Source organism: Nyctibius grandis, chromosome 6 (assembly GCF_013368605.1).
Source record: "Nyctibius grandis isolate bNycGra1 chromosome 6, bNycGra1.pri, whole genome shotgun sequence".
Classification (NCBI taxonomy): Eukaryota; Metazoa; Chordata; class Aves; order Nyctibiiformes; family Nyctibiidae; genus Nyctibius; species Nyctibius grandis.
The window spans coordinates 42221673-42245499 of record NC_090663.1 but is presented as its reverse complement, the minus strand read 5'-3'; the positions used below and the strand labels follow the sequence as shown (position 1 = coordinate 42245499).

The 23827-nt window shown below is 38.1% G+C and overlaps 1 protein-coding gene across 5 annotated transcripts in view; it reads left to right on the top strand.

Moving 5' to 3' along the window:
* WDR17 (WD repeat domain 17) overlaps positions 1 to 23827 on the top strand; it is a 59351-nt gene that overhangs the window by 23400 nt on the left and 12124 nt on the right. For 3 of the 5 annotated variants that reach the window (XM_068403492.1, XM_068403488.1, XM_068403489.1), the window contains 16 exons: positions 717 to 968; positions 1692 to 1814; positions 2148 to 2335; positions 6101 to 6269; positions 8267 to 8358; positions 9531 to 9613; positions 10542 to 10628; positions 11380 to 11544; positions 14418 to 14620; positions 14760 to 14909; positions 15009 to 15139; positions 16897 to 17022; positions 19273 to 19428; positions 19708 to 19772; positions 20176 to 20308; positions 21850 to 21941. In XM_068403492.1, the coding sequence (XP_068259593.1) occupies positions 717 to 968; positions 1692 to 1814; positions 2148 to 2335; positions 6101 to 6269; positions 8267 to 8358; positions 9531 to 9613; positions 10542 to 10628; positions 11380 to 11544; positions 14418 to 14620; positions 14760 to 14909; positions 15009 to 15139; positions 16897 to 17022; positions 19273 to 19428; positions 19708 to 19772; positions 20176 to 20308; positions 21850 to 21941 (2215 nt within the window). The remainder of the gene's footprint in view (positions 1 to 716; positions 969 to 1691; positions 1815 to 2147; positions 2336 to 6100; positions 6270 to 8266; positions 8359 to 9530; positions 9614 to 10541; positions 10629 to 11379; positions 11545 to 14417; positions 14621 to 14759; positions 14910 to 15008; positions 15140 to 16896; positions 17023 to 19272; positions 19429 to 19707; positions 19773 to 20175; positions 20309 to 21849; positions 21942 to 23827) is intronic. The other 2 variants (XM_068403491.1, XM_068403490.1) reach the window with 1 other exon arrangement.

Below are 23827 nucleotides of genomic sequence, written 5' to 3'. Positions count from 1 at the left end.
TTCCCCAGTGAACAAAATCTTTTCAGCATTTTTTTCAGTATGTATCGGAATAGGCTTTGTTCTAAATCAATCATTAAAGAATATAGGTAGGTCTTGCATTTATCGTAATATGACAAATTAATTGTATTCTCAATAATATGGATCATCAAGTGAAATATGTCTTCTGTTATGCAGGTGTCAAATTAGATATTTAATGACCTGTACTGGCTTCAAAATCTATGAGTGCTTCATAATTGCACACATAGTCTTGAGGAAGAAAAAAATCTAAAGGCAATTGTTTGTAAACACTTTATTGACTGTTACAATTTTTTTTCTAGTTCATACTGCTTTTATTTTGCCTGTATTTGCTGTGGTATGCAGATTTACTTATACTCAGTTTGTATTTGAGGCTGTGCTGCAGGCCTTTACTCATGGGAATTGTTAGGACAATGTATATGATTTAACATACTTTTCTTTAGTATAGAATTATGCTAATAAACATGACAGCTGTTTCTATTTTCTGCTGTATTAAAAAGAAAGTTGGATCTGATGGAGCCAGAACTACTTTGAGTTAAATATTGCAAAGCCAGCTTCATTAATTTCACTGGTGCAGACAGTAAAGCAGGCCTACTAAGAATTGCAGGGAGAGACAAAAATGATGTTTGTAGACCTTGTAACTATTGAAAGGAGATACTTGATTTCATTTTGAAATAATCTTTTTTCTTGTGCTCTTAAAGGTTCTAAAAATCACAAACATGTCTTAAGACCAGAATCTCTTGAAGGAACAGATGAAGAGGATCCAGTTACAGCACTGGAGTGGGACCCTTTGTCAACTGACTACCTTCTTGTTGCTAATTTACATAATGGTATTCGACTAGTTGATTCTGAATCTCTGTCCTGTATCACAACTTTTAATTTTCCCAGTGCAGCAGCATCTGTTCAGTGTTTAGCTTGGGTTTCTAGTGCACCTGGAATGTTTATAACTGGAGGTAAGCCTTTTATTTCCTGATTTATACAAAGTTAAATATAGGACTGAGTCTTCAAAATTGATACTTCAAGTTTGATCATTCTATTTCTTAACATTTCTACAAATAAAAGCATACATGCATTGTACAAAAAAAAATACATGAAACTGTACAAAAGAACAAAAAACTACACTGAGCAGTTTTTACTTATTTTCTATTTGTTGGATGCATAAACAAGTGACTTTAAAATATTTTTTTTTACTAAATAATATTTTCCTCATGCACACTTTAGCAACAAATATGAGAGTTACTTTGGGAATAGGAATAAAAATGCGTTGTACAAGTCGATGTCACTTCTTGCTCCCCAGCTTTTCTTTCTCTATTTTTAGAAGGATTTAAAAAAAGAAATTAATGTATTGCCTGCCTCTTTTCTACACCATAGATGTTAGTGCTTATGTTGCCGAACTAATAAGGAAAGTGAGACTGTGAGAATATTTTATAATGACAGAGGTTCCATAGAGTTTATCTACTGAAGTTTAAATAACTAATGCTAATAATTATTGTTGTTAATAGTGATACTACCATGGAGATGACAGTGCCTGCTTATAAAATTCTTCTTAGGATTCTATGTTTAATTCATTGTATTTTTGCTTAAATCAGTCCTTAAACCACACACCTCTTTGTACAGTAAAAAGAGAATAAGAAATCAAAAAAAGAAATATTTTTATATGTTCTTTTAAACCTCAGATTCTCAGGTTGGTGTGTTACGTATTTGGAATGTTTCACGTACAACACCTATAGATAATTTTAAATTGAAGAAAACTGGTTTCCATGGTTTGCATGTGCTAAGTTCTCCTCCAAAGAAAAAGTGTAAGTGTAATTTTTATTGTTATTCATTGCAATGGCTGCAAGTTAAGAAAATCTTGTTTGTGAATCTTGTTATATCTGAGTTTGTGTCGGCTCTGTAGTTCTTAAACAAAGTACTGTCTGGGTCCAGTAGACTAGACAGATGTGTAGAGGATCAAGCACTTTATAAGGTCCTTCATTCGTAGGCCAGGCTTCATAGAGGAATTCTCAGTTTCTTTTTTTTTTTAATCTCATTGGAATACAAAACATTTTACTCTTTATAATTGTTATTTATTATTAAATGAAAAAATAAAAAATAATCTTATCTGTTTATATCTTTTGCTTTATTTTGTTAAGCTTCTTCATCACAGAATCCTACTAAAAATCACCATACATCCTCAACAAGTGAGGCAGTTCCTCCTCCAACTTTAACTCAAAACCAAGCGTTTTCTCTTCCTCCTGGTCACGCTGTCTGTTGCTTCATGGATGGAGGAGTGGGGCTTTATGACATGGGAGCCAAAAAGTGGGATTTCCTTAGAGACTTGGTATGTTTCATCTCAGTCTTTGGAATGAGAGTTTGTTTAGCTTATACACTTTCTTCTAACAGCAAAAAATGGAGAATGTAGGCTTTGCAGCACTGTAAAGCTGTTTCTATCATTAAGAAGAGTCTAAATTTCTAGAAAACAAAATGACAGTTCTGAAGCTGAAAGTAATTCTTTATTGTGAAGGTCTGAATCCTGTTGGAAGTGTTCTGGCAGTTTTCATCCAGAAATAAAGATATAAGGGCTTGGGCCTTTTTTTAACTGAAATTTTAATTTGATGGCCTTCTCAGAAATATTATCTGGAGGGTTTTCTATAATCCAGAACAAAAGTTCTAGTCAAATCAGAGAGAAAATATATGCAACTCAAATGGTGAGGTCATTCAGTTTAAAATTACAAAGACCAAATTATTAAATCTTCTTTGAAGCAGAAATTCAAAACTGGGTTTATCGCATATTGGGTGAGCCTCTTCTTCACTGTGCTTTTGGTTGTTCTTGAGGATTTTTCTCTTCTCCTCTTTCCCTGTTCCCTTTTCATTGGAAAAACTTGAATAATTTTCAGCTGTACTCCCACACATGTTTGAATAGATGCTGCTGGTTGGCGTTCTTTTTCCATTTTTAATGGGTTTTGTCCTGTAAAGAAACTGAGGCTTAAAAAATTTCACAGAATCAACTAGGTTGGAAGAGACCTCTGGGATCATCGAGTTCAACCTTTGACCTAACACCACTGTGTCAACTAGACCATGGCACTAAGTGCCACATCCAGTCTTTTCTTAAACACTCCAGTGATGGTGACTCCACCATCTCCCTGGGTAGCCCATTCCAATGCCTAATAGTGCTTTCTGTGAAGAAATTTTTCCTAATGTCTAACCTGAACTTCTGGTGCAGCTTGAGGCTATGTCCTCTAGTCCAGTTGCTAGCCGCCTGGGAGAAGAGACCGACCCCCACCCCGCTACAACCTCCTTTCAGGCAGTTGTAGAGAGCAACAAGGTCTTCCCTCAGCCTCCTTTTCTTCAGGCTAAACAATACCAGTTCCCCCAGCCGCTCCTCGTAGGACATACCCTCTAGACCCTTCACCAGCTTTTTTGCCCTTTTTTGGACTCTCTCCAGCATCAAAATGTCTTTCCTGAAGTGAGGGGCCCAGAACTTCAAGGACCGGTTGTCAGGACCAGTTGTCCTCAGGAGACTCAGCCCCCAGAGCCTGAAGTTAGGGATGGGGGGCTGTGTGAACCCCCCGTAATCCAGAAGGAGACGGTTAGTGATCTGCTGTGCCAATTGGACAGACACAAGGCTATGGGCCCCTATGGGATTCACCCCAGAGTAATGAAGGAACTGGCAAATGAACTTGCCAAACCACTCTCGATTATCTACTGGCAGTCCTGGTTAACTGGAGAAGTTCCAGCTGACTGGAAATTAGCAAACGTAACGCCCATCTACAAGAAGGGTCAAAAGGATGATCCAGGGAACTATAGGCCTGTCAGCCTGACCTCGGTGCCAGGCAAGGTGATGGAACAGATCATCCTGAGAGCCATTACACGGCACATGCAGGACAATCGGGGCATCGGGGCCAGCCAAGATGGATTCATGAAAGGCAGGTCCTGCTTGACCAACCTGGTCTCCTTCTATGACCAAGTGACCTGCTTAGTAGATGAGGGCAGGGCTGTGGATGTAGTCTATCTAGACTTCAGCAAGGCATTCGACACTGTCTCCCACAGCATCCTTCTAGGCAAACTGGCTGCCCAGGGCTTGGATGGGTGGACTCTTAAATGGGTTAAAAACTGTCTGGATGGCGGAACCCAAAGAGTGGTGGTGAATGGGACAAAGTCCAACTGGCGGCCAGTCACTAGCAGGCTTCCCCAGGGCTCAGTTTTGGGGCTGGTGCTGTTCAATATCTTTATAGATGATCTAGATGTAGGGATTGAGTGCACCCCCACTAAATTTGCAGATGACACCAAGCTGGGTGGGAGTGTTGACCTGCTGGAGGGTAGGAAGGCCCGACAGAGGGATCTGGACAGGTTACATAGATGGGCCGAGAGCAACGGCGTGAGGTTCAACAAGAACAAGTGCCGGGTCTTACACTTGAGCCACAACAACCCCATGCAGCGCTACAGGCTGGGGGAAGAGTGGCTAGAAAGCGGCCCGGTGGAAAGAGACCTGGGGGTGCTGATCGACAGCTGGCTAAACATGAGCCAGCAATGTGCCCAGGTGGCCAAGGCGGCCAACGGCACCCTGGCCTCCATTGGGAATAGTGTAGCCAGCCGGTCTAGGGAAGTGATCATCCCTCTGTACTCGGCACTGGTGAGGCCACACCTTGAATACTGTGTCCAGTTCTGGGCCCCGCACTTCAAGAAAGATGTGGAGGTGTTGGAGCGAGTCCAGAGGAGGGCGACCAAGCTGGTGAAGGGTCTGGAGGGTCTGACCTCTGAGGAACGGCTGAGAGAGAGCTGGGGTTGTTTAGCCTGGAGAAGAGGAGGCTCAGAGGTGACCTTATTGCAGTCTACAACTACCTGAAGGGAGGTTGTAGTGGAGTGGGAGTTGGCCTCTTCTCCTGGGCAACTAGCGATAGGACAAGAGGACACAGCCTCAAGCTTTGCCAGGGGAGGTTCAGGTTGGACATTAGGAAGCATTTCTTCTCAGAAGGGGTCATTAGACATTTGAACGGGCTGCCCAGGGAGGTGGTGGAGTCACCATCTCTGGATGTGTTTAAGAAAAGACTGGACATGGCACTTAGTGCCATGGTCTAGTTGACAGGGTGGTATCAGGGCAATGGTTGGACTCGATGATCCCTGAGGTCTCTTCCAACCTGTTTGATTCTGTGAACTAGACACAGTATTCGAGCTGTGGCCTCACCAGTGCCAAGTACAGGGGGACAATTTTACTCCCTAGTCCTTCTGGCCACAGTATTCCTGATACAAGCCCGGATGCTGTTGGCCTTCTTCACCACCTGGGCACACTGCTGGCTCATGTTAAGCTGGCTGTCCACCAATACCCCCAGGTCCTTTTCCACTGGGCCGCTTTCCAACCACTCTTGCCCCAGCCTGTAGCACTGTATGGGGTTGTTATGGCCAAAGTGTAGGACCCGGCACTTGGCCTTGTTGAACTTCATACCATTGGTCTCAGCTCATCTATCTAACCTGTCCAGATCCCTCTGCAGAGCAATTCTTACATATTATCTGTTTCTCATGTATGTGTCAAGTTAAATGCTGCAAAAACAAGTCTTGGAAAACAAGTTATTGATACGTGAAATTTTTAATGGATTGAAGTTTAAACTGCAATAGAGAATAGACTGTATTTAGAACATACATAGAAAACTCAATGGAATACTAGAAATCTTGTAGAACATGATCAACATACAAAACTCTGTGTTTTCAGTCAGATACTTTTTACCTAAAGGGCAAAATTATTTCTGTTTTTAAAAATTGATTTTTCTTGGTTGGTTTTCTTTTTTTTTTTTTTTTTAACTTAACATTTTTAGTTCTGTTTTTTAGCAACTCTGTTCCAATGGAAAATGTTAACAAGTCCCTGGCATTGCATCACCCTGTTGTTTCAGGGCTGAATTTTTTTTTCTTTAATAATGATCTATGAAAGGGAGGAGTATTATAGTCGAAGCTACTTTATGCCTTTTAATTTTGACTGATGGGCCAGGTGTTTTGGAACTCATAACTGATCTGACAGGTTATAATACAATGTATTTTAGAGTTTGATCTAGAGTTGGACTTCTGAAAAAAATCAAATGTAATAAAAATGGATTAAATATTTGTTTCATTTAAGGGACATGTTGAGACCATCTTTGATTGCAAATTCAAACCTGATAACCCTGATCTTCTTGCTACAGCTTCATTTGATGGCACAATAAAAGTTTGGGACGTAAATACTTTAACAGCGGTTTACACATCTCCTGGTAATGAAGGGGTTATTTATTCCCTTTCTTGGGCTCCAGGTAAGATATTTTGCTTTAGGTCTGAATGGTCTTTGAATTAGCATTGACTAGCAGCAATTTATGTTATAAAAGTATTAGTTTTAGATAGAAGGGTATCTTATAAGGTTTAAACATAACTGAATGATTATCTGTGAAACCTGCAGAATTCAATGCTTCAGAACTTGTTGAGTCCTACCCTTATGAGGAATGATCTCAGTATTTTGTACTGAGTCAGAATGGAGGGAGGACAGTCTCCAGAGTCTTTCTAGCATTACATTGTGCAGATGATTAAAATGCTTTCTTTGCATGGGAAGCACTTGGTTAAAGGAATTCAGGTTCTATTTTGTGCTGAAAAAGTGGAACATATGTGTTTAGTTCTTTCTGTTCCTTCTTTGTGTAGGTTTCTAATCACTGAAGGGCTCTGCTTTTACTTTATTAAAATAGGGAGTACGTTTTCTGCAAAGCATCTACTTTTTCTTAGAGAAGTCACTGAAGTCAGTGGGAAATTTTTTTCTTGAAACTGTTCTGCACCCCATTTAAGTGAATCTGGGAGTACATTTCTGATAGTTACTAATGTCAGTATTTGATGATAGGTAGGCTTTCTCGTGTTTTAATTCTTTGCACAGTAGATGAGTTTTTTAAAAAAGTTTTAATAATTCATCTCACTGCCTTTCTCTCCTATGCTTTTAAAATCTTAAGAAATAATAGCTGACAGGAAAAAATATTGTGATGGGAAGCTTAATGTAGTTTGCATATGTGAAATGAATTTGCACTTTTTTGAGAGAGTTTCTTGGACGTTGTTCCTCTTCACAGATAATTTGTCTTGCTATATGGAAATTATGGCAATATGAAATATGGTGTTTTCTTTTGTGTTATTTTGTTTTGAAATTTAAATTCAGTTTGTACTAGTATCTCACATTGAGAGAACAGTTTGTTCACTGAGGGGGCAATTTTAAAGTCTTGTATTCTGATTCTTTTTAAAAAGTAAATTTAAGATAATTGGAAGCATGTACTTTAACTTCAGTTCCTTACCATCCTGTCCAAAAGTTCCTGTCCATCCCAGACAGAACTTTTCCTGTTTCTTTCACATCCGTTAATCCTAGACCGTTCCTCTCCACCTTGTACTATCATTTATCTTCATTCCTAATCTATAATCCAATGCATGCTAGCATTTGTATTTGGTCTCAAAAGACCTTTGAACATAGTGATTACTCTTTTTTTTTCTTTTTTTTCCCTGTCATTCTCTTACCTGAATCTCTTTCCGTCTTATATATGTACTTTTCTAGACTCCTGCATAGACTGCCTTTTTCACCTCTGAAGTATGGTATAAAATGACAGAACTTTTATATAAATGTGCCATATAGCTATTTAGGAAAAGTAGAGCTATATTGGGATAGAGGGTCACTGTAGTAAGGAGAATTTGGTGGCTTTTGGGTTAGGCCTGAATTCAGTTTTCAGGTTCTCACTACGAAGTCATATATTCAGATTTTGCACCCTGTAGAGTGTGGTTACAGATTCAAGCACATTCTTGATGGGCTTAGGTGCTGCAGTGGTGCAAGACTAAGAAAACAAAGTACTGTTATGTTCTGATGCATTCTTTCTGGTTTGTCTTACTACGTAGTGAACTTTAAAAGAAAATGCTCCAGTTGCTACAACTTTAAGCTTGAAACATTGAGGTTGTATGTCTTTCAGTTTGAGTCATATGCATCATGGACATTATTTTCTTGTCGCCTTAACTGCGAGACTTTCAGCAGGCATTGAGAATACTTTTTGCAACAATACAACTTTTATTTTGCCCTTTCCTCAAAATAGGAATGTAGAAAAGCAGGTCAGGCTTTTATTGAAATTGATATTTATGGCTTAGTATCAAATGCTGGCCTTAAACTATGAAAACTCTTGTTTATGTGCCATTGATGTCTTCTGTTTATATTACATTTCTTGAATTTAAAGTAGAAACATATTAGTCATATTGTGATCTTATATTTATTGTGAGATCTTACAAATATCTTTCTCTAAAGGAGATCTGAACTGCATAGCAGGTGCAACATCCAGAAATGGTGGCTTCATCTGGGATGTCCCAAAAGGCAAAATGATAACCAGATTCAGTGAGGTAAAATGAGATTACATCTTCTTTTGTCTATATGAAATGTAAGTTAGTTGTTCCATCTAGTGTCAATAAGTCAAGATGGGTCTAAGTTAACATGGTTTTAAAAGGTGCTATAATATAAAAGTCTATGGAAAGAATTATGTAGGTGCCACTTTATCTCTGAGGCAGAAGTATTTTTACTTCCTCGGACTGAGTTTGTGACATGAGAATGATGAAGCACCAGATGGTCCCCATTTCTTAAAACTGGTTCTGTAGTGATACACAGCAAAAGCATAGCTGACTCCTTAAATGTGTAAATGTATATATGTATATGGACATATAGACTTTAAACTGGATATCAAAATGTAAAATGATGGTTTGTATTTTCAAACATAAGGCCCAGAAAAAACTTTCAGTCCCTGAAGTCTAGGCCAATAAAGCTTCGTTTTGCCGCACACCAAACAGTATGCCTTATTTAGAATCTTGCCTTGTGTTACCTGACATCTATGCAGGCATTTGCAAGTCCTGAAACAGTAGCATAATTGTTATTGGCAGAAGGAGCTATTTAATACCGTGTTGTAGTATTCTATACTATTTTGTGTATTCTTAGTATATAGCTGTAATCTTCAGATTATACAGACATAATTAACTGTAGCATCTGCATCAGAGGACAAAGCATGCTCTTTAAGAAGACAGAGATGGGAGGGGGAGGGACAACAGAAAACGAATATACATGCATACATTCAGGAATTCCTGAGTTCAACACTTGCACTTGTGCTACTAAACATCTTTTCTCAAACACTCATCCTGATACACGTCCCACTTAAGTTTTCACATACTACAGTTATTTATGCCCGTTAACTTCATTATTCCAACAAGTAGTTAACCTTTATTCAAGCTTCAGTTTCATATAGTTGTGGATTGCTCATTTTTCAACTTAACCCAATCTTGTCTCTTGGATCCTGGAGAGTATGGCAGTTTTACTTTCTCTCTTCTCAGTTGCAATTTTTTGGACTTGAATTCTCAAATATCCCAGCTATATTGGGGACTCTTTATAATGTGCTTTTGTACATATACTCTACTGGGAGAAAAGGGCTGAAGCCCATAGGAGAATAAAATAAAAAAGATGAATCAACAGATGAGAGAAAAAAGGGGTGAATTATTTCTTATTGATAGGTGTTTTGCATTTTTTGAAGCATGGAAAGAATGGAATCTTCTGCATTGCCTGGAGTCATAAAGATTCCAAAAGAATAGCAACCTGCAGCAGTGATGGATTTTGGTGAGTGTTATTGGAAGAAAAAAAAAATGCTAAATGCACTTCTCAAGTCAGTAAACTTTGACAGTACTATCAGTAATTAATTTTAAAACTGTCTGTACTGGCCAAAACTCAGTTTAATATAATCTCCTGTATTTGTTAGGATATATTTTTCATTATTTTAAGAAGAAAATAAAGGAAATGTTTGCAAAAGGAATAGTGTCTAAGACACTCTGATAGTGAAACTAAATATTGATTTTTATTTAGCCAAGAATATTCTTCTAGGTTTCTTATCTGTAGATATGGAGGACACTTTTCAAAAGCTATCCCACTTTACTTGTCTTAATTTTTAAAATTTTTTTTAAGTTCTTTATTTCAGGGATGAGGAATCACTATTTTAGAACAAAGTAATTGCAATTGTACAATTACAGAAGTATAATAGGTTTTTTTGTAAAAACTTGCAAATACCCATTGAGAATAATTTTGCATGTATTGTGTTTCAGTACGTTTTTAAATCCTTGTTCATTCTTTTCCTTTGCTACTCATGTTATTTCAGCTCAAACGTAACAAGAACATGAATTTTATAAAACAATCAACTTTTTTTTTTTCTTTTTTTTTTTTAAATTCCTCAAGATCTATTTGTACCTTAAAGCCATAGCTACAACTCAGATTTTGGGCTGTGAGGATCCTTTCAGGGAGGGAGATACCGCAGTGGACATCTTTACAGCCCCTCTGAAGGAACATGGATTCTGAAGACCAATTAAATGTTTTGTTGGGAAATACATAGTTAGCCTTGTAGTTGAGAGGCTGTAGAAATAAAGATTTCTCATATTCACTCTGTATCCTTTTTTTGCTATCTATCTGGCTTATTTGCACAGAATCAAACTTGACTTTTGGATAGCCTACTCAGAATGCCTTTTTCCTCATAATATTACATTGTAATTGGTTTCAGTATTATTCGAACCATCGACGGCAAGGTTCTTCATAAGTACAAACATCCAGCTGCAGTGTTTGGCTGTGACTGGAGTCAAAACAACAAGTAAGTAAAAATAAACCTGAAGAACTGATAATATTTACTATTTAAATTGATTACCAATAAAATAACACAAAGTTATTCAGAATGTGATATTTACTGTGATATTAGAGCATTTAAATTGTTTCTGTTCCACAGTAGGATATGTCTGTAGCAGCTCTGTATTCTCAGTAGTGTATTTCATTGCCCAGCATGTTAATGTGTTGAGAAGGACAAGGACTACTTAACTTTCAAAAGAGGAATTTTTCGTATTGATGGGAGAAAAAAAAACCCAAAACTTTGACTAAGAATATAACCGGGAAAAATAAAAGCAGACATTCAATACCCGGAAACGGGAGTTTAGATTGGCTTCCCTTTAATGGCTGGTAAGCTGAAGATATAGCAGCCAACTAAATATACTGTGATATACATTAATTTTGCAGTTAATTCCTAATAACAACATGAGAACTTCTTGTCAAAAAACAATTATACAGTAATTCAATCTATTAATAGTTGTGTTGGGTTCTTCGTCACTCTGCAGTGCAAATACTATTCCCTGTTGCAACTAATGGATCTTTATCAGGTTTTTTTCTGATTTAGTATATTTAGTTGGGTTATCAATAATTACATCATAAAGAGACAAAGGAGAAGCAAAAATAAGCTATTTTCAAAGTAAATTGCAAAATACACATCATATGTATTTTTAAACAAAAAAAAAAACCCATAAGTACTTTTGATGATCCCAGTGACCGAGGGTTTTACTATTTTTGGTTTGCAGAGATATGATAGCTACTGGTTGTGAGGATAAAAATGTTCGTGTTTACTACTTGGCAACCAGCTCAGATCAGCCACTGAAAGTTTTTACAGGGCATACTGCAAAGGTGTTTCATGTACGGTGGTCTCCCCTGAGAGAAGGAATCCTCTGCAGCGGCTCTGATGATGGGTGTGTATTTCTGAATTATTGGAAAACTTAAAACCTCAGGCAGGACTAATGGAGAAACTTAAGATCTTTAGTTGTACTGGTGCTGGCATTTGATGACATTTTTTGACTGGTTTTGATGACATTTTTTGAGGGAGAGTGCATCAGTCTGTGGTAAGCAAGAGGAAGGATTTTTCTATGATTCTAAGCCACTACCCTGCAGATTATACAAAACATTTCTGTAAAGGATCACAAGTTTGGGGTATTGGCTTTTATTGCTTTCCCCAGTGTCATTTATTAGATGTCTATGCTTGCAGCAAAATCTGTTAGTTCATAGTGTAAATGATTCATGAAAGAAACCAACTTGACAACAAACTTTTTACGTGTAAATCCTCTCTATTTCACATGAGCAAGATGTAGTGAATCCAAAATTATGTCATAGTGTCATTATGAGATATTTTGATTTTATTACCAATCATGGCTATGTATTAAGTCTTGATTACAGAGGGATTTCCAGAATACAGTCACACTTTCACTTTGAGGGAAGGGGATCATTGAATACCTTAATCCCAGGTAACACAGAAAGTAAGAAGTCTTTTGAGTTTGTTGTACTTGGTAACACTCCTGTTCATAGGTAAACTCAGATCTATTTCAGATGACCTGACACAGGAACAGTATGCAAAGGTCACACATGAGCAAGTACTGCTGTAGGACAATATATATGTAAATATATAAAATGGCCTTCTAACTTGTGGATTCTACTTTGTGATACAAGGCCCATCAAATGGCCCATTTGCAGCACTGGAGAAACTGTAGTAGGTGCCTTTGCTGCCATGAGTGAGCTTTGGTAACATATTTGATAATGTAATAAGATTTAGCCGGAATTACAATGATCTTTTCAAGAAATTGAACTTTTACCTTCCTAATTCTGGTGTCTGCTCAATTACCCAGCAATAGCAACTACTGAAAATAAAAGGAAGTGTTGGAAAGTTACTTGGTAAAGGGAAAGAAAAAAAAGTGAGAAAGCTGGTATGAATTCTTCCTCATTACTTGTGTAATTGTGGTGGGAGTTTCACTATTTAAGATAGTATGGTGTCCACTTCTGACATGTGACAAATACCACGTTCAACGGAGAGAAGATAATAGAATAGAATAGAATACTTTAGTTGAAGGGACCTACAATGATCATCTAGTCCAGCTGCCTGACCACTTCAGGATAACCAAAAGTGAAAGCAAATTATTACGGGCATTGTCCAAATGCCTCTTCAACACTTACAGGCTTGGGGCACTGGCCACCTCTCTAGGAAGCCTGTTCCAGTGTTTGACCACCCTCTCTGTAAAGAAATGCTTCCTAAGGTACAGTCTAAACCTCACCTGGCGCAGCTTTGAACCATCGCACGCGTTCTATCACTGGAACCCAGGAAGAAGAGCTCGGCACCTCCCTCTCCACTTCCCCTCCTCAAGAAGCTGTAGAGAGCAATGAGGTTGCCCCTCAGCCTCCTTTTCTCCAAACTAGACAAGCCCAGAGTCCTCAGCTGCTCCTCACAGGACATGCCTTCCAGCCCTTTCACCAGCTTTGTTGCCCTCCTCTGGACACATTCAAGGACCTTCACATCCTTCTTAAATTGTGGGGCCCAAAACTGCACTTAGTACTCAAGGTGAGGCTGCACCAACACTGCATACAGGGGATAATCACCTCTTTTGACCGGATGGTTATGCTGTGTTTGATGCATCCCAGGATGTGGTTTGCCCTCTTGGCTGCCAGGGCACACTGCTGACTCATATTGAGCCTGCTGTTGGCCAGCACCTCCAGATCCCTTTCTGCAGGGCTGCTCTCCAGCCACTCCTCTCCCAATTTATACTTGTGCCTGGTGTTACTCCATCCCAGGTTCAGAATCCAGCATTTGGACTTGTTAAATTTCATCCTGTTAATCATTGCCCAATGCTCCAATCTATTTACATCCCTCTACAAGGCCTCTTGTCCTTTGAGAGAGTCAACAGCATCTCTCAGTTTGGTGTCATCACCAAATTGCTAGTGATGCGTTCAACTCCTCCATCCAGATCATTGATAAATATATTGAATGGAACTACCCCTAGAATTGAACCCTGAGGAACACTGCTGGTGACTGGTTGCAAGCCAGATGTAGCCCCATTCACAATAACCCTTTGAGCTCTGCCCTTCAGCCATTTCTTCACTCAGTGCACTGTGAATCCACTCATCCCACAGCTGCACAGCTTGTCCAGAAGGATGCTGTGAGGGGCAGTACCAAAAGCCTTACTAAAATCCAGAAAAACTATATCTACCGCCTTCCCTTCATCCACTAGGTGAGTGACCTTATTGTAGAAGGATATAAAATTAGTTAAACAGGACTTTCCCTTTGTGAACCCATGTTGACTGTGCCTGGTGATTTGATTATTCTTTAAGTACTTTTCAGTAGTACCCCATATGATCTCCGTAATTTTTCCAGGAACTGAGGTTAGACTAACATGTCTGTAGTTTTTTGGGTCTGTTAGAGGGCTGTTAAAGCCATAGGAAAGATAGATCTTACAGTTTTGCTTTGTTTTTCTTTCACTGTTTTCCCCTTGAGAGTCCTAACAGATAAATTTATTACACATGCAGGCATATGGGCAAACTTCTTTTCTCTCACTGATGTGTCAGATAATGGTGCATGTGAGATTTTGAAAGACTATGCAATGGGTGGATTAGTTTCTTACTCTGGTGGACTGTCTTTGGTGTATTTTGTACCCCATCCTAAACACGAAAGGCATTGGCTCCAATGTCTCCTATTACAACTTCTATAAACATATTGCAAATATTCTGATAAATTTGAAGCTTAAAATATTGCTGAAGTAGAGAGATAATCATATTTCAGTAGGTCTTTTTTATCCCGTTTCAGTACTGTTCGAATATGGGATTATACACAGGATGCTTGTATAAATGTTCTTAGTGGACATACAGCTCCAGTACGGGGACTGATGTGGAATCCAGAAATTCCGTACCTTCTAATATCTGGCAGTTGGGACTATACAATTCGAGTGTGGGACACAAGAGATGGAACATGTTTGGACACAGTTTATGATCATGGTGCAGATGTATATGGTAATATTTTTAAAATTTGTTTTATTTATGTATTGAAATGCAATTTGAAATATTTTAAAATGTATAAAATAATTTAATCAAACTAGTTAGTAGATAAACTTAATTATTTGACTACATTTTTAAATGCATTCTCTACTAGGATTAACATGTCATCCTAGTCGTCCATTTACTATGGCATCTTGCTCTCGTGACTCCACTGTGAGACTGTGGTCATTGACACCTCTTATAAACCCTCTACAAATAAATATCTTAGCAGATAGATGTTGGGATGACATTATCGGTAATACAGGTAAGTAAATTGTATATACTGTTGTTTTAATTTTCTGTATGTTGCTATACTTTTTTATTGTTTCTTTAATTTTCATGTATAAATCTTTATGTGTGTCAGATCGTGCTGTGGAATCTGGTGCTCCTCCTTTGCTGTGTGGTAAAGTTTCCAGGGATATTAAACAAGAAGTGGAAAAATTGACAGGAAATCCACAAGGAAAAAAACTAAGGTGGTTTTCAGAATGTTTTTCAGTAAGTATTCTGCAAACTTAAGGATGTTGTCAGTGTGCATGACTTTCTCTTCTGAAATTGATCTCCAAAATGGAAATTTCTTTCTTCTCTACCATTATTTTCCTCTCTTTATTAAAGAGAGCTTAGAAAATATGCAGAAATCAATTCTATCTCTTCACAGTTCTGCATGTGAAAACATCCATGACTGAAGTGTTTGTCAGTTGTGAACACTAATTTTTCACAAAGTGAAATAGGTGGGATAATTTAATTTTCCATAGGAAAAGTTTGATTTGGTAAGAATTTTCTATTGAAGAAAATGAAAAGATGTATTTTATCAAACTACATTGGAGTTTTTAATTTTAATCCATCAAAGGGACACCCTCATTACAGATAAGGTTTGAACTGCTCAAGTGTCTGTGCCAAAACTGTTGTATTACCTTCTAGGAGCTGTAGATCTGGATAACCCGTGCCGCAGTACCCATCTATTGCCTTTGCTTCATTGCACAGTAATATTTCCTATAAATCACTGCAGCCTCTCTGTGCAATTGAATTAAAAATACAAATTACTGGGTCCCTGTGAGTGCTTAGCTGCATAGGAGCTGAACTTGAGGTAGAACAAAGACAAAAATGACATGGAACTACACCTTGTGTCAAGCACTGTTGTAATTTTAGTTAATACACTGATCTACAAGGACCTAGTTCATCCAAAATATTTGTTTTGATTTCTAGCTAAATTGAAGTGTATGATTTAAAAATGCTGAAACAATCTTCCTCAATTACAAATCTTGAAATTTCCTGGTTTATTAAAAATATATTTTAATAGAATTCCTTGTTTTACAGAAGTTATACACTTTGATGTCCCATGTTGATTTGAGAGTAAAACTGTTACAAGACTATTAGAATTTTCCAAGAGCAAAATCTTTTTTTGATCAGCTGTGTTCGGTGCTTTTTGAGTTCAGAAAATAAAGTGGTGTGCTTAAACTATGAGGAGTCAAGTAAGAGCTTTAAGGGACTGAAAAAAGAGGAATAGTCTCTTTCCCCCTCCCACCAGTAGGATCTGCTTTTTACCAGCTCAGAGGTAATTGGACTTCTAAACTTGGTTTAGAAAAGCTCCTTCAGGTCAAAGGTTTAGTGATTTTTTTTTTTAAGCTTTTAATTACTCACTCTCTTCTAGACCTCGCTGAATGTTAAACCATTGTCCTAGTTCTACAGAAGGATTGATTCAAATCTTTGACCAGTAAAAATGCTTAAAATTTTTAAAAAAATAAAAAATCACCTTGATGGCCTGCAAGATTTTGTGCATATACAGTTATACCATATGTGTCTATTTTAACATTTAATGTTAAGATAGTAAACCAGATTGTGGCAGCCGGGCCCTGAAGTTCTTTTTTGCCTGGCCCACACCTTTGCTTTACAGAAAACCGTAAACAGGTATGGGGGTAGCTCCTGCACCTCAGCAGCTGAATGTTATTTTATGCCAGCAGTAACCACCAGATAGCTTGTATTCCTTTGGGGGTAAAAGGGAACACTAATGGCGAGCCCCCAGCTATGTCCACACATAACCAAATACTTACGTTCATGGATCTTGCTGTATCTTCACAGCCTTCAAGAAAACTGAAGGAGTTGTAGTACCTTGAACTGATTCATTCTAATATTGAAATGGGCTGAAATTGTATTTCTTGGAATTGTCTGACAAATGTTTTTCAGTGTCTTTGTAAGTTTAATTCCTCTCTTGAACATTACTGTAATACAACCCTTTTCTTCCCCAACAATTTTAGCCTCCAGGAGGCAGCAAAAATTTGTGGGATTTAGTTGCTGTAATAAAAGGACAGGATGACAGTTTACTTCCACAAAACTACTGCAAAGGAATTATGCATATGAAACATCTCATTAGATTTAGAATGGTAAGTGAAGCATAAATGGTATGTGAAAATGGTTGTTAATCCGTATAGCATTTCACTCTTTAAAAATAACATTTAATGCTTTACAAAAGGGTCACAATTTATTTCATGTGCAAAGATATTTGTGCAATATCAGTTCTCTGTGCAATACTAGTCTGTTAGAACAATAGCATCTAGCTAAGTCTGCGTGACTTCATGCATACTCAGTGTTAAAATGCTAAGTTACAGTCATTAACTAGAAAAGCAGTTTTCAAAATAATGAAAAGAAATTGCAGAGCAGGCATCACTACAGCTTGAGCTATGAAGCAAGTTTATCTTCCCTATTATATATATGGTACTTTTATATTCAGTAAAGTCAAACTATTTGGTTGTATAAACATGAAGTTTATAGTTATGTTCAGATGCAGGGACAGGGGAATTCATGTCTGAAAATGGAGGAGAGTCAGCAGAAATATGCTCTGTAGCTGTCTGGAAGAAGGAGTGAAAAAGCAAGAACCTGTAATAGAGATACGCAGATGAAGAGTGACTCAGATGTGAATGTGAAATTCAAGTAATGGGTCACAAATTTATTAGTAGCTGCATATATGAATATGCAACCAGACATACAATTTGTGCAGAATATGGGAATATGTGGTTCTCTCAGGGACTTCTTAGGGATACTAAAGAATCCCATACTCTAATGACTGGGTTGGAAATAGAGGAAAGATATCTTTTGGTATGGATCAGGAAATGCATATCTCCCCACTTGCCACCCTCAGGGCTAAATACCTTCCAGCTATCACCTGTTGTTTGCTGTTGCAGGCTGTCTTTTTTGCAAAATCACAGACTCTTAAGGAGTGTTCTGCATACCTTATGACTCTTAAGTGATGGAAGTTTTTTATTGTTGATATTAACTGTAATAATAGCAGCTGCTTTGCTAATATTATGAAACTGGGGGTGTGTGTGCTTGTGTCTGTCCGTGTGTCCAAAAACCGGTTTTCTTGGCCACATAGCCTGAGAAGAAATTAATTCATGACTCACACATTGCAAGAAGTCTGATTATCCCTGCAACATGATTTCATGCATTTATAACTCAGGTGACCTGGAGTAACTACAGTAATTGCTGGTCATTCTGTGGATCTGGATTAAGTGTTCACATTAATTAAAAGCATTTTGTCCTCTTTGCTGACTCAGAATCTTGCTTGAGAGCTCTAAGAGAAAGTGGAGTAGGGTGATGCTGCTGCTTGTGTAGGGCTGCTAATACCATTTTTTCCTTAGGAGACTGTATAATGGCATTGCAGCACCTAGACATTTCAGGATTAAATAGGGACCTAGAGCAATTGTATTTTTCTGTTTGTAGCAAACAGAGAGGATACATTGGAGACTTCAGTAAGAAAATGATAAAAAAGATAGAGGTGCCAAGTAAAAAAGTAATGTTGTTTTAAAAAAAACAGATCCATTGCCTTTTTCAGCAGTTGCCATTGGTCTACATTGCAGTTTACTTTGGTGAAGAATGTTCAAAGTTTGTTCTCCATCCTCCATATATGGTGTTTTAAAGCCATGAATAGCCGAACTCTGTCTTACGTGCATTGGATAGAGAGTTAAACAGAATTCTTGAAATGTGAAGTGAGGCTCCTTTTGCTTTTGTTTTTTATTTTAAATGTGATCCTGTTGCAGCTTGTTTCTCAGACTCTGCCAGATGGAGAAATTTAGTGTTATTTCTTCAACTGATATAAAAATTGCAATGGTTGGGAATATAAATCATTTATTGCTCATGTGGTTAATGGGGTATGACAGACAGGACACAGGTTGAGCCTTCTGTCTTTATTCTTTCTTTATTTGGATATCATTATAATGGCAGTAAGTACCATTTTCAGCTCTGTATGGTTTATGTTCACAAATATTTTTTTGAAATTTCAAAAATATCAAGATTTTTATGATGGACATCTGAGTGAATTACTATTACATATGAGAAAATGATTGAGAATAAAAAAATTATATAAAAGAGATTAAAGGAAGATAATCAAGGAAAAACGTATGTGAGCAACAAAACACTAACAGTTACTTTAACAATATAAACAGTTCTCTGTAATCTCATTGTAAGCTCTTCCAATTAGCCTTTTCTCAAAAGGATTTTTTCTTAAATGATAGCCTTCATATTCCATTGTAATGTTTGACTGTAGTTCATTCTTAAGCAAACTTGTTTTCATCACAGAAAATTGTACTTTTTTAAATTTATTTTTTTTTTTAACTCTCCCTCTCCCACCCCCCCAGTCCAAGGCACAAGAACTGACAACAGTAAAAATGTCCAAGTTTGGAGGTGGTATTGGTGCACCAAGCAAAGAGGAGAGGCTTAAAGAAGCTGCAGAAATACATTTAAGATTAGGACAAATTCAGCGGTACTGTGAACTAATGGTGGAACTTGGAGAGGTAAAATATCAGAACACTATTGAAGAACAATAAAATATGAAGGTTTCTGAAAACCAGCTACTCTAGCAAAGATGAGGTAACAACAAAATGGTTCATAAATTCAGAAAAGAGTAATCTTGGTCCAGTTATTTTTTATATATGCAGTCTAATGCATAGCTCATTCCTTACTTAACCTTTTGACATATTTATTTTTAATGGAAGAAACATGAAAATAGTTAAAAATACAGCTGTTTCTCAAAATAAAATGATCAGTTTAAATGTATTGCTGCTTTCTTGTAGTGGGACAAAGCTCTCTCAGTTGCACCTGGTGTATCGATGAAATATTGGAGGAAGTTAATGCAAAGGTAAGGTAATAAAAATATAATGCTGAATTGTAGGTTCTGTCCATAAAAGGACACAGACAAGTAGGAAGGGTGGCTACTAATATCAGTTGTACTTGGCTTTTGTTACAGAATTCTAGTGATGTTGCTTTTTGTTCACAATAAGCTTTAGGATGGAACTGTTGGGGTTTTCAACAACGATTTTGTGTAGATTAATCAAGTTAAAGGGTTGAGCATAAATTGCAAGTTTAACTGGGAACTCTTTAGTGCAGTATCCACAGTTTGCAAGTCTTCTGAGGACTGGAAAGGCAGATGGGTTTCAGTGAACTTTGTATGTTTTCATCTAACACCTATACCATAGAGATAAGTTTAATGATCAATTATATATGTAGATCTTTCTTGTTTATTTATTCATTTGTTTAATTAGGAGAGCTGATCAGTTAATTCAGGAAGAAAATGATGATGTCATCCCATACTGTATAGCTATCGGAGACGTGAAGAAACTAGTTTCTTTCTTTACTTCAAGAGGCCAGCTTAAAGAGGCTCTGCTTGTTACACAGGTATTACATATAACAGTGTGGGAAATGTATTTAGCTGTTTGTTTCTAACTCTGAAGATAACAAGCATATTTAAAAGGCTAGCTCTGTTCACTTTTGCAAAATGGCTAAATAATGATACCCTACTCTACTTTTGTATTCTATTGGCCAGTTTTTATGCAGAAATCATAAAAAGGTATCTCATGCTTACAGATTTTAAGCCTGATTTTTCTAAATTGCAATCAAATGCCCATAATAGACACTGATGTATTCGGTTTTGGTTGAAGCAGAAAATTAACCTGATTTTCAGCAGTCTGTACTGCCCTTGACATCTAAGACATGTAGGATTTCTTTTGCATTTCTGTTGAGGTCTTGGTTATACTGCTTCCTGTAGAATCTTTGGGTGAAACTGCTCAATTGCAGTAGTAATCAATATAGGAAATGAAACTTTTAAATTATTGCAAAAAACAGTACAAGAAATTACCAAAAGTATGTATGTCCCTTCTGCTTCCTAATGTAAACAGAAGTTAAAGGATGCACAAAAAATGCAAAACTGATACTTTGTTTCCCTCTATCTCACTGTTCCTTTATTCTTTTTGAGTAATTTCTGCATATTCAATATAGTTTGTTAAATAAACTGTCAAGATTTGTCCCTGGTACATTCTCTCATGCCTACCTGTCCTTGAACATTCAGTTGCCTCAGAGATAAGAACTTTAATAATGCATGTGAATTTGTCCCTTAGAAATTGTCTATCTGTTTGTTTTTGTTCTTCTAATCGTAGCTGAATGGAACTTTGAGGTTTGCTTAAATTTAACAAGTTATAATGTTTGAACTGTAAAGCACCTTAAAGCTTTTGCAAGATCTTCGTTTTTCTTGTAAGAGAGACATTGCAGGGGTTGCTTTTATTACAATTCATAGAATAGTCTTTGTCTCAAATGTTTAATCAGATAATATTAAGCAATAAAATAACAGGACTTTTTTTCACTTTTAACTGAGCCCTGAGTTTTGATGTTGTTATCGCAGCTACACCTTAAAGCACATGAAAGAATTTCCTTTTAAACCCACACTGATCTCTTCTCATTTAATGTTAGAAATAATTTAGTGCCAGACACAACAAAGGTTCAGCTTATGCCACTATGTAAACCTTTCCAGATTTGCTGGTATACCTACTGAGAAGTATCTATGGAGTTCATCCTTCACTGACAGTCACTTGCTCCTAGGAGTGTAAAAATCAAGGTTGTAGCCCTCACTGCCCATTTTAAGGGTGTAAAACTCAAGGTTATACCTCTCACTGTCCATTTTAAGTGTACTCAAATGCTGGAAAAAACCTGTACAAATTCATAGGAAGGAAGAAGTCTCTTGCTTCTGTAGTATTTCTTGTATGGCTGGCTAAAACTAGGCAAAGATTTAGCTATGAGTAAGTTCATTGGTTTAAACATTTCCTTTGTTATAACTGGCCTTCAGAAGGATTTTTATATATCTTAGATTATTTTTTTGTTGTTGAAAAAACACATAGTCATTTTGGTTGGTGCTTTAATTAATCCATTTTTTTATTCGCTTCTAGGCAGCTTGTGAGGGAAATATACAAATGTCACCACTCTCCACAACAAGTGGATGTTCAAATGCTGGTGGAGACAATACAGATGATTATAATGAGTAAGTTGTTCTAGTTTTTATCTAAAGCATCATTTTAGTGCAGAATGTAAAGTCATCAAGGGAGATAAACCTTAGTGGTTTAATTTGGCATCAGCAATGTAGAATTTGACAACAAAATGTTACATCTGCTAGTACTTAGTTGATAGATTTACTAAGTGATGCTACACTAAATAATTTCCCCATTGTGCCTTCTTCTAGCACCAAATGGATTTTTCATATGTATGTATTATAATTATAAATATCCTTTTCATTTGCTTGATCTTTAAGGTGCATTCTTATGCACTTAAATATGTTAAAATATGTAGCATATTAACTTAGAACTTCTGGTAAGTAGAGTAAGATTTAGCATTAAGAACTATCTGTCAGACTCTGTTTTATGCATCTTCACTGATGATAAACAGTGAAGCTTCAGGAGGAGAAGTTTCTGACAATATACACTAATGGCCATATTTTCCTTGTGTGTGCCCATAAAAGAAACCATGCATCTCTCCTTGTTCAGAGCAGTGCTTAAAAACCTAAGTCACATTATCAAGCAGCTTGGAGGCTGTGTAGTTACTTCATTTACATGTGCACTTTTTGAGCAGTTAGATATTTATTCAGAGTTCACAGGTACAGAATGAATATCCAGATATTTGATTTTTCTTCTGTCAGTCTGAAGAGACATTTCCATGCTAATGTATCAAAGAATCACAGAATCACACAAAATCAATCAGGTTGGAAGAGACCTGATTGGAAGAGATCATCGAGTCCAACCATTGCCCTGACACCACCATGTCAGCTAGACCATGGTACTAAGTGCCATGTCCAGTTTTTTCTTAAACACATCCAGAGGTGGTGACTCCACCACCTCCCTGGGTGGTACCCGTGGGGGTACCAAAACCGCTCGCCACCTTCCCAGCAGCCCCTTTACAACAGGATGGTGGGCAAAGAAGCTGAGCCCCCTCCTCACCCCCCCGCGAAGCAACCGCTTGGAGAGGCTGGATCCCACTGAGCCCTGTTTTGCTCACCCCCAGTCCCCCATTCCCAACCGAGGATGCTGTGACAAGCCCCCCACCAGTGTCCTCCTCCACGTGGGGTGCAGCACCCTGCCGTGGAGCGGGACCTTTCCCCCCAAGGGAAGGAGGAGAAATGCGTTTGTGCTCCCCGGCTTTTCCTCACAGGCTCTTTTCTGGCCACGGCACCCAGTGAGGTGCTTTGCAGCATGTCTGGGCTAGGGAGTTTGGCTGCTGAGGACTCTTCCGAGTGCTTTTTCACAGAATCACGGAATCAATCAGGTTGGAAGAGACCTCTGGGATCATTGAGTCCAACCATTGCCCTGACACCACCATGTCAACTAGACCATGGCACTAAGTGCCATGTCCAGTCTTTTTTTAAACACATCCAGAGATGGTGACTCCACCACCTCCCTGGGCAGCCCATTCCAGTGTCTAATAACCCTTTCTGAGAAGAAATTCTTCCTAATGTCCAACCTGAACCTCCCCTGGCGAAGCTTGAGGCTATGTTGTCTTTTCCTATAGCTAGTTGCCTGGGAGAAGAGGCCGACTCCCACTTCACTACAGCCTCCCTTCAGGTAGTTGCAGACTGCAATAAGGTCACCTCTGAGCCTCCTGTTCCTCAGGCTAAACAACCCCAGCTCCCTCAGCCGTTCCTCGTAGGTCAGACCCTCCAGACCCTTCACCAGCTTGGTCGCCCTCCTCTGGACTCGCTCCAACACCTCCACATCTTTCTTGAAGTGCGGGGCCCAGAACTGGACACAGTATTCAAGGTGTGGCCTCACCAGTGCCGAGTACAGAGGGATGATCACTTCCCTAGACCGGCTGGCTACACTATTCCCGATGGAGGCCAGGGTGCCGTTGGCCGCCTTGGCCACCTGGGCACACTGCTGG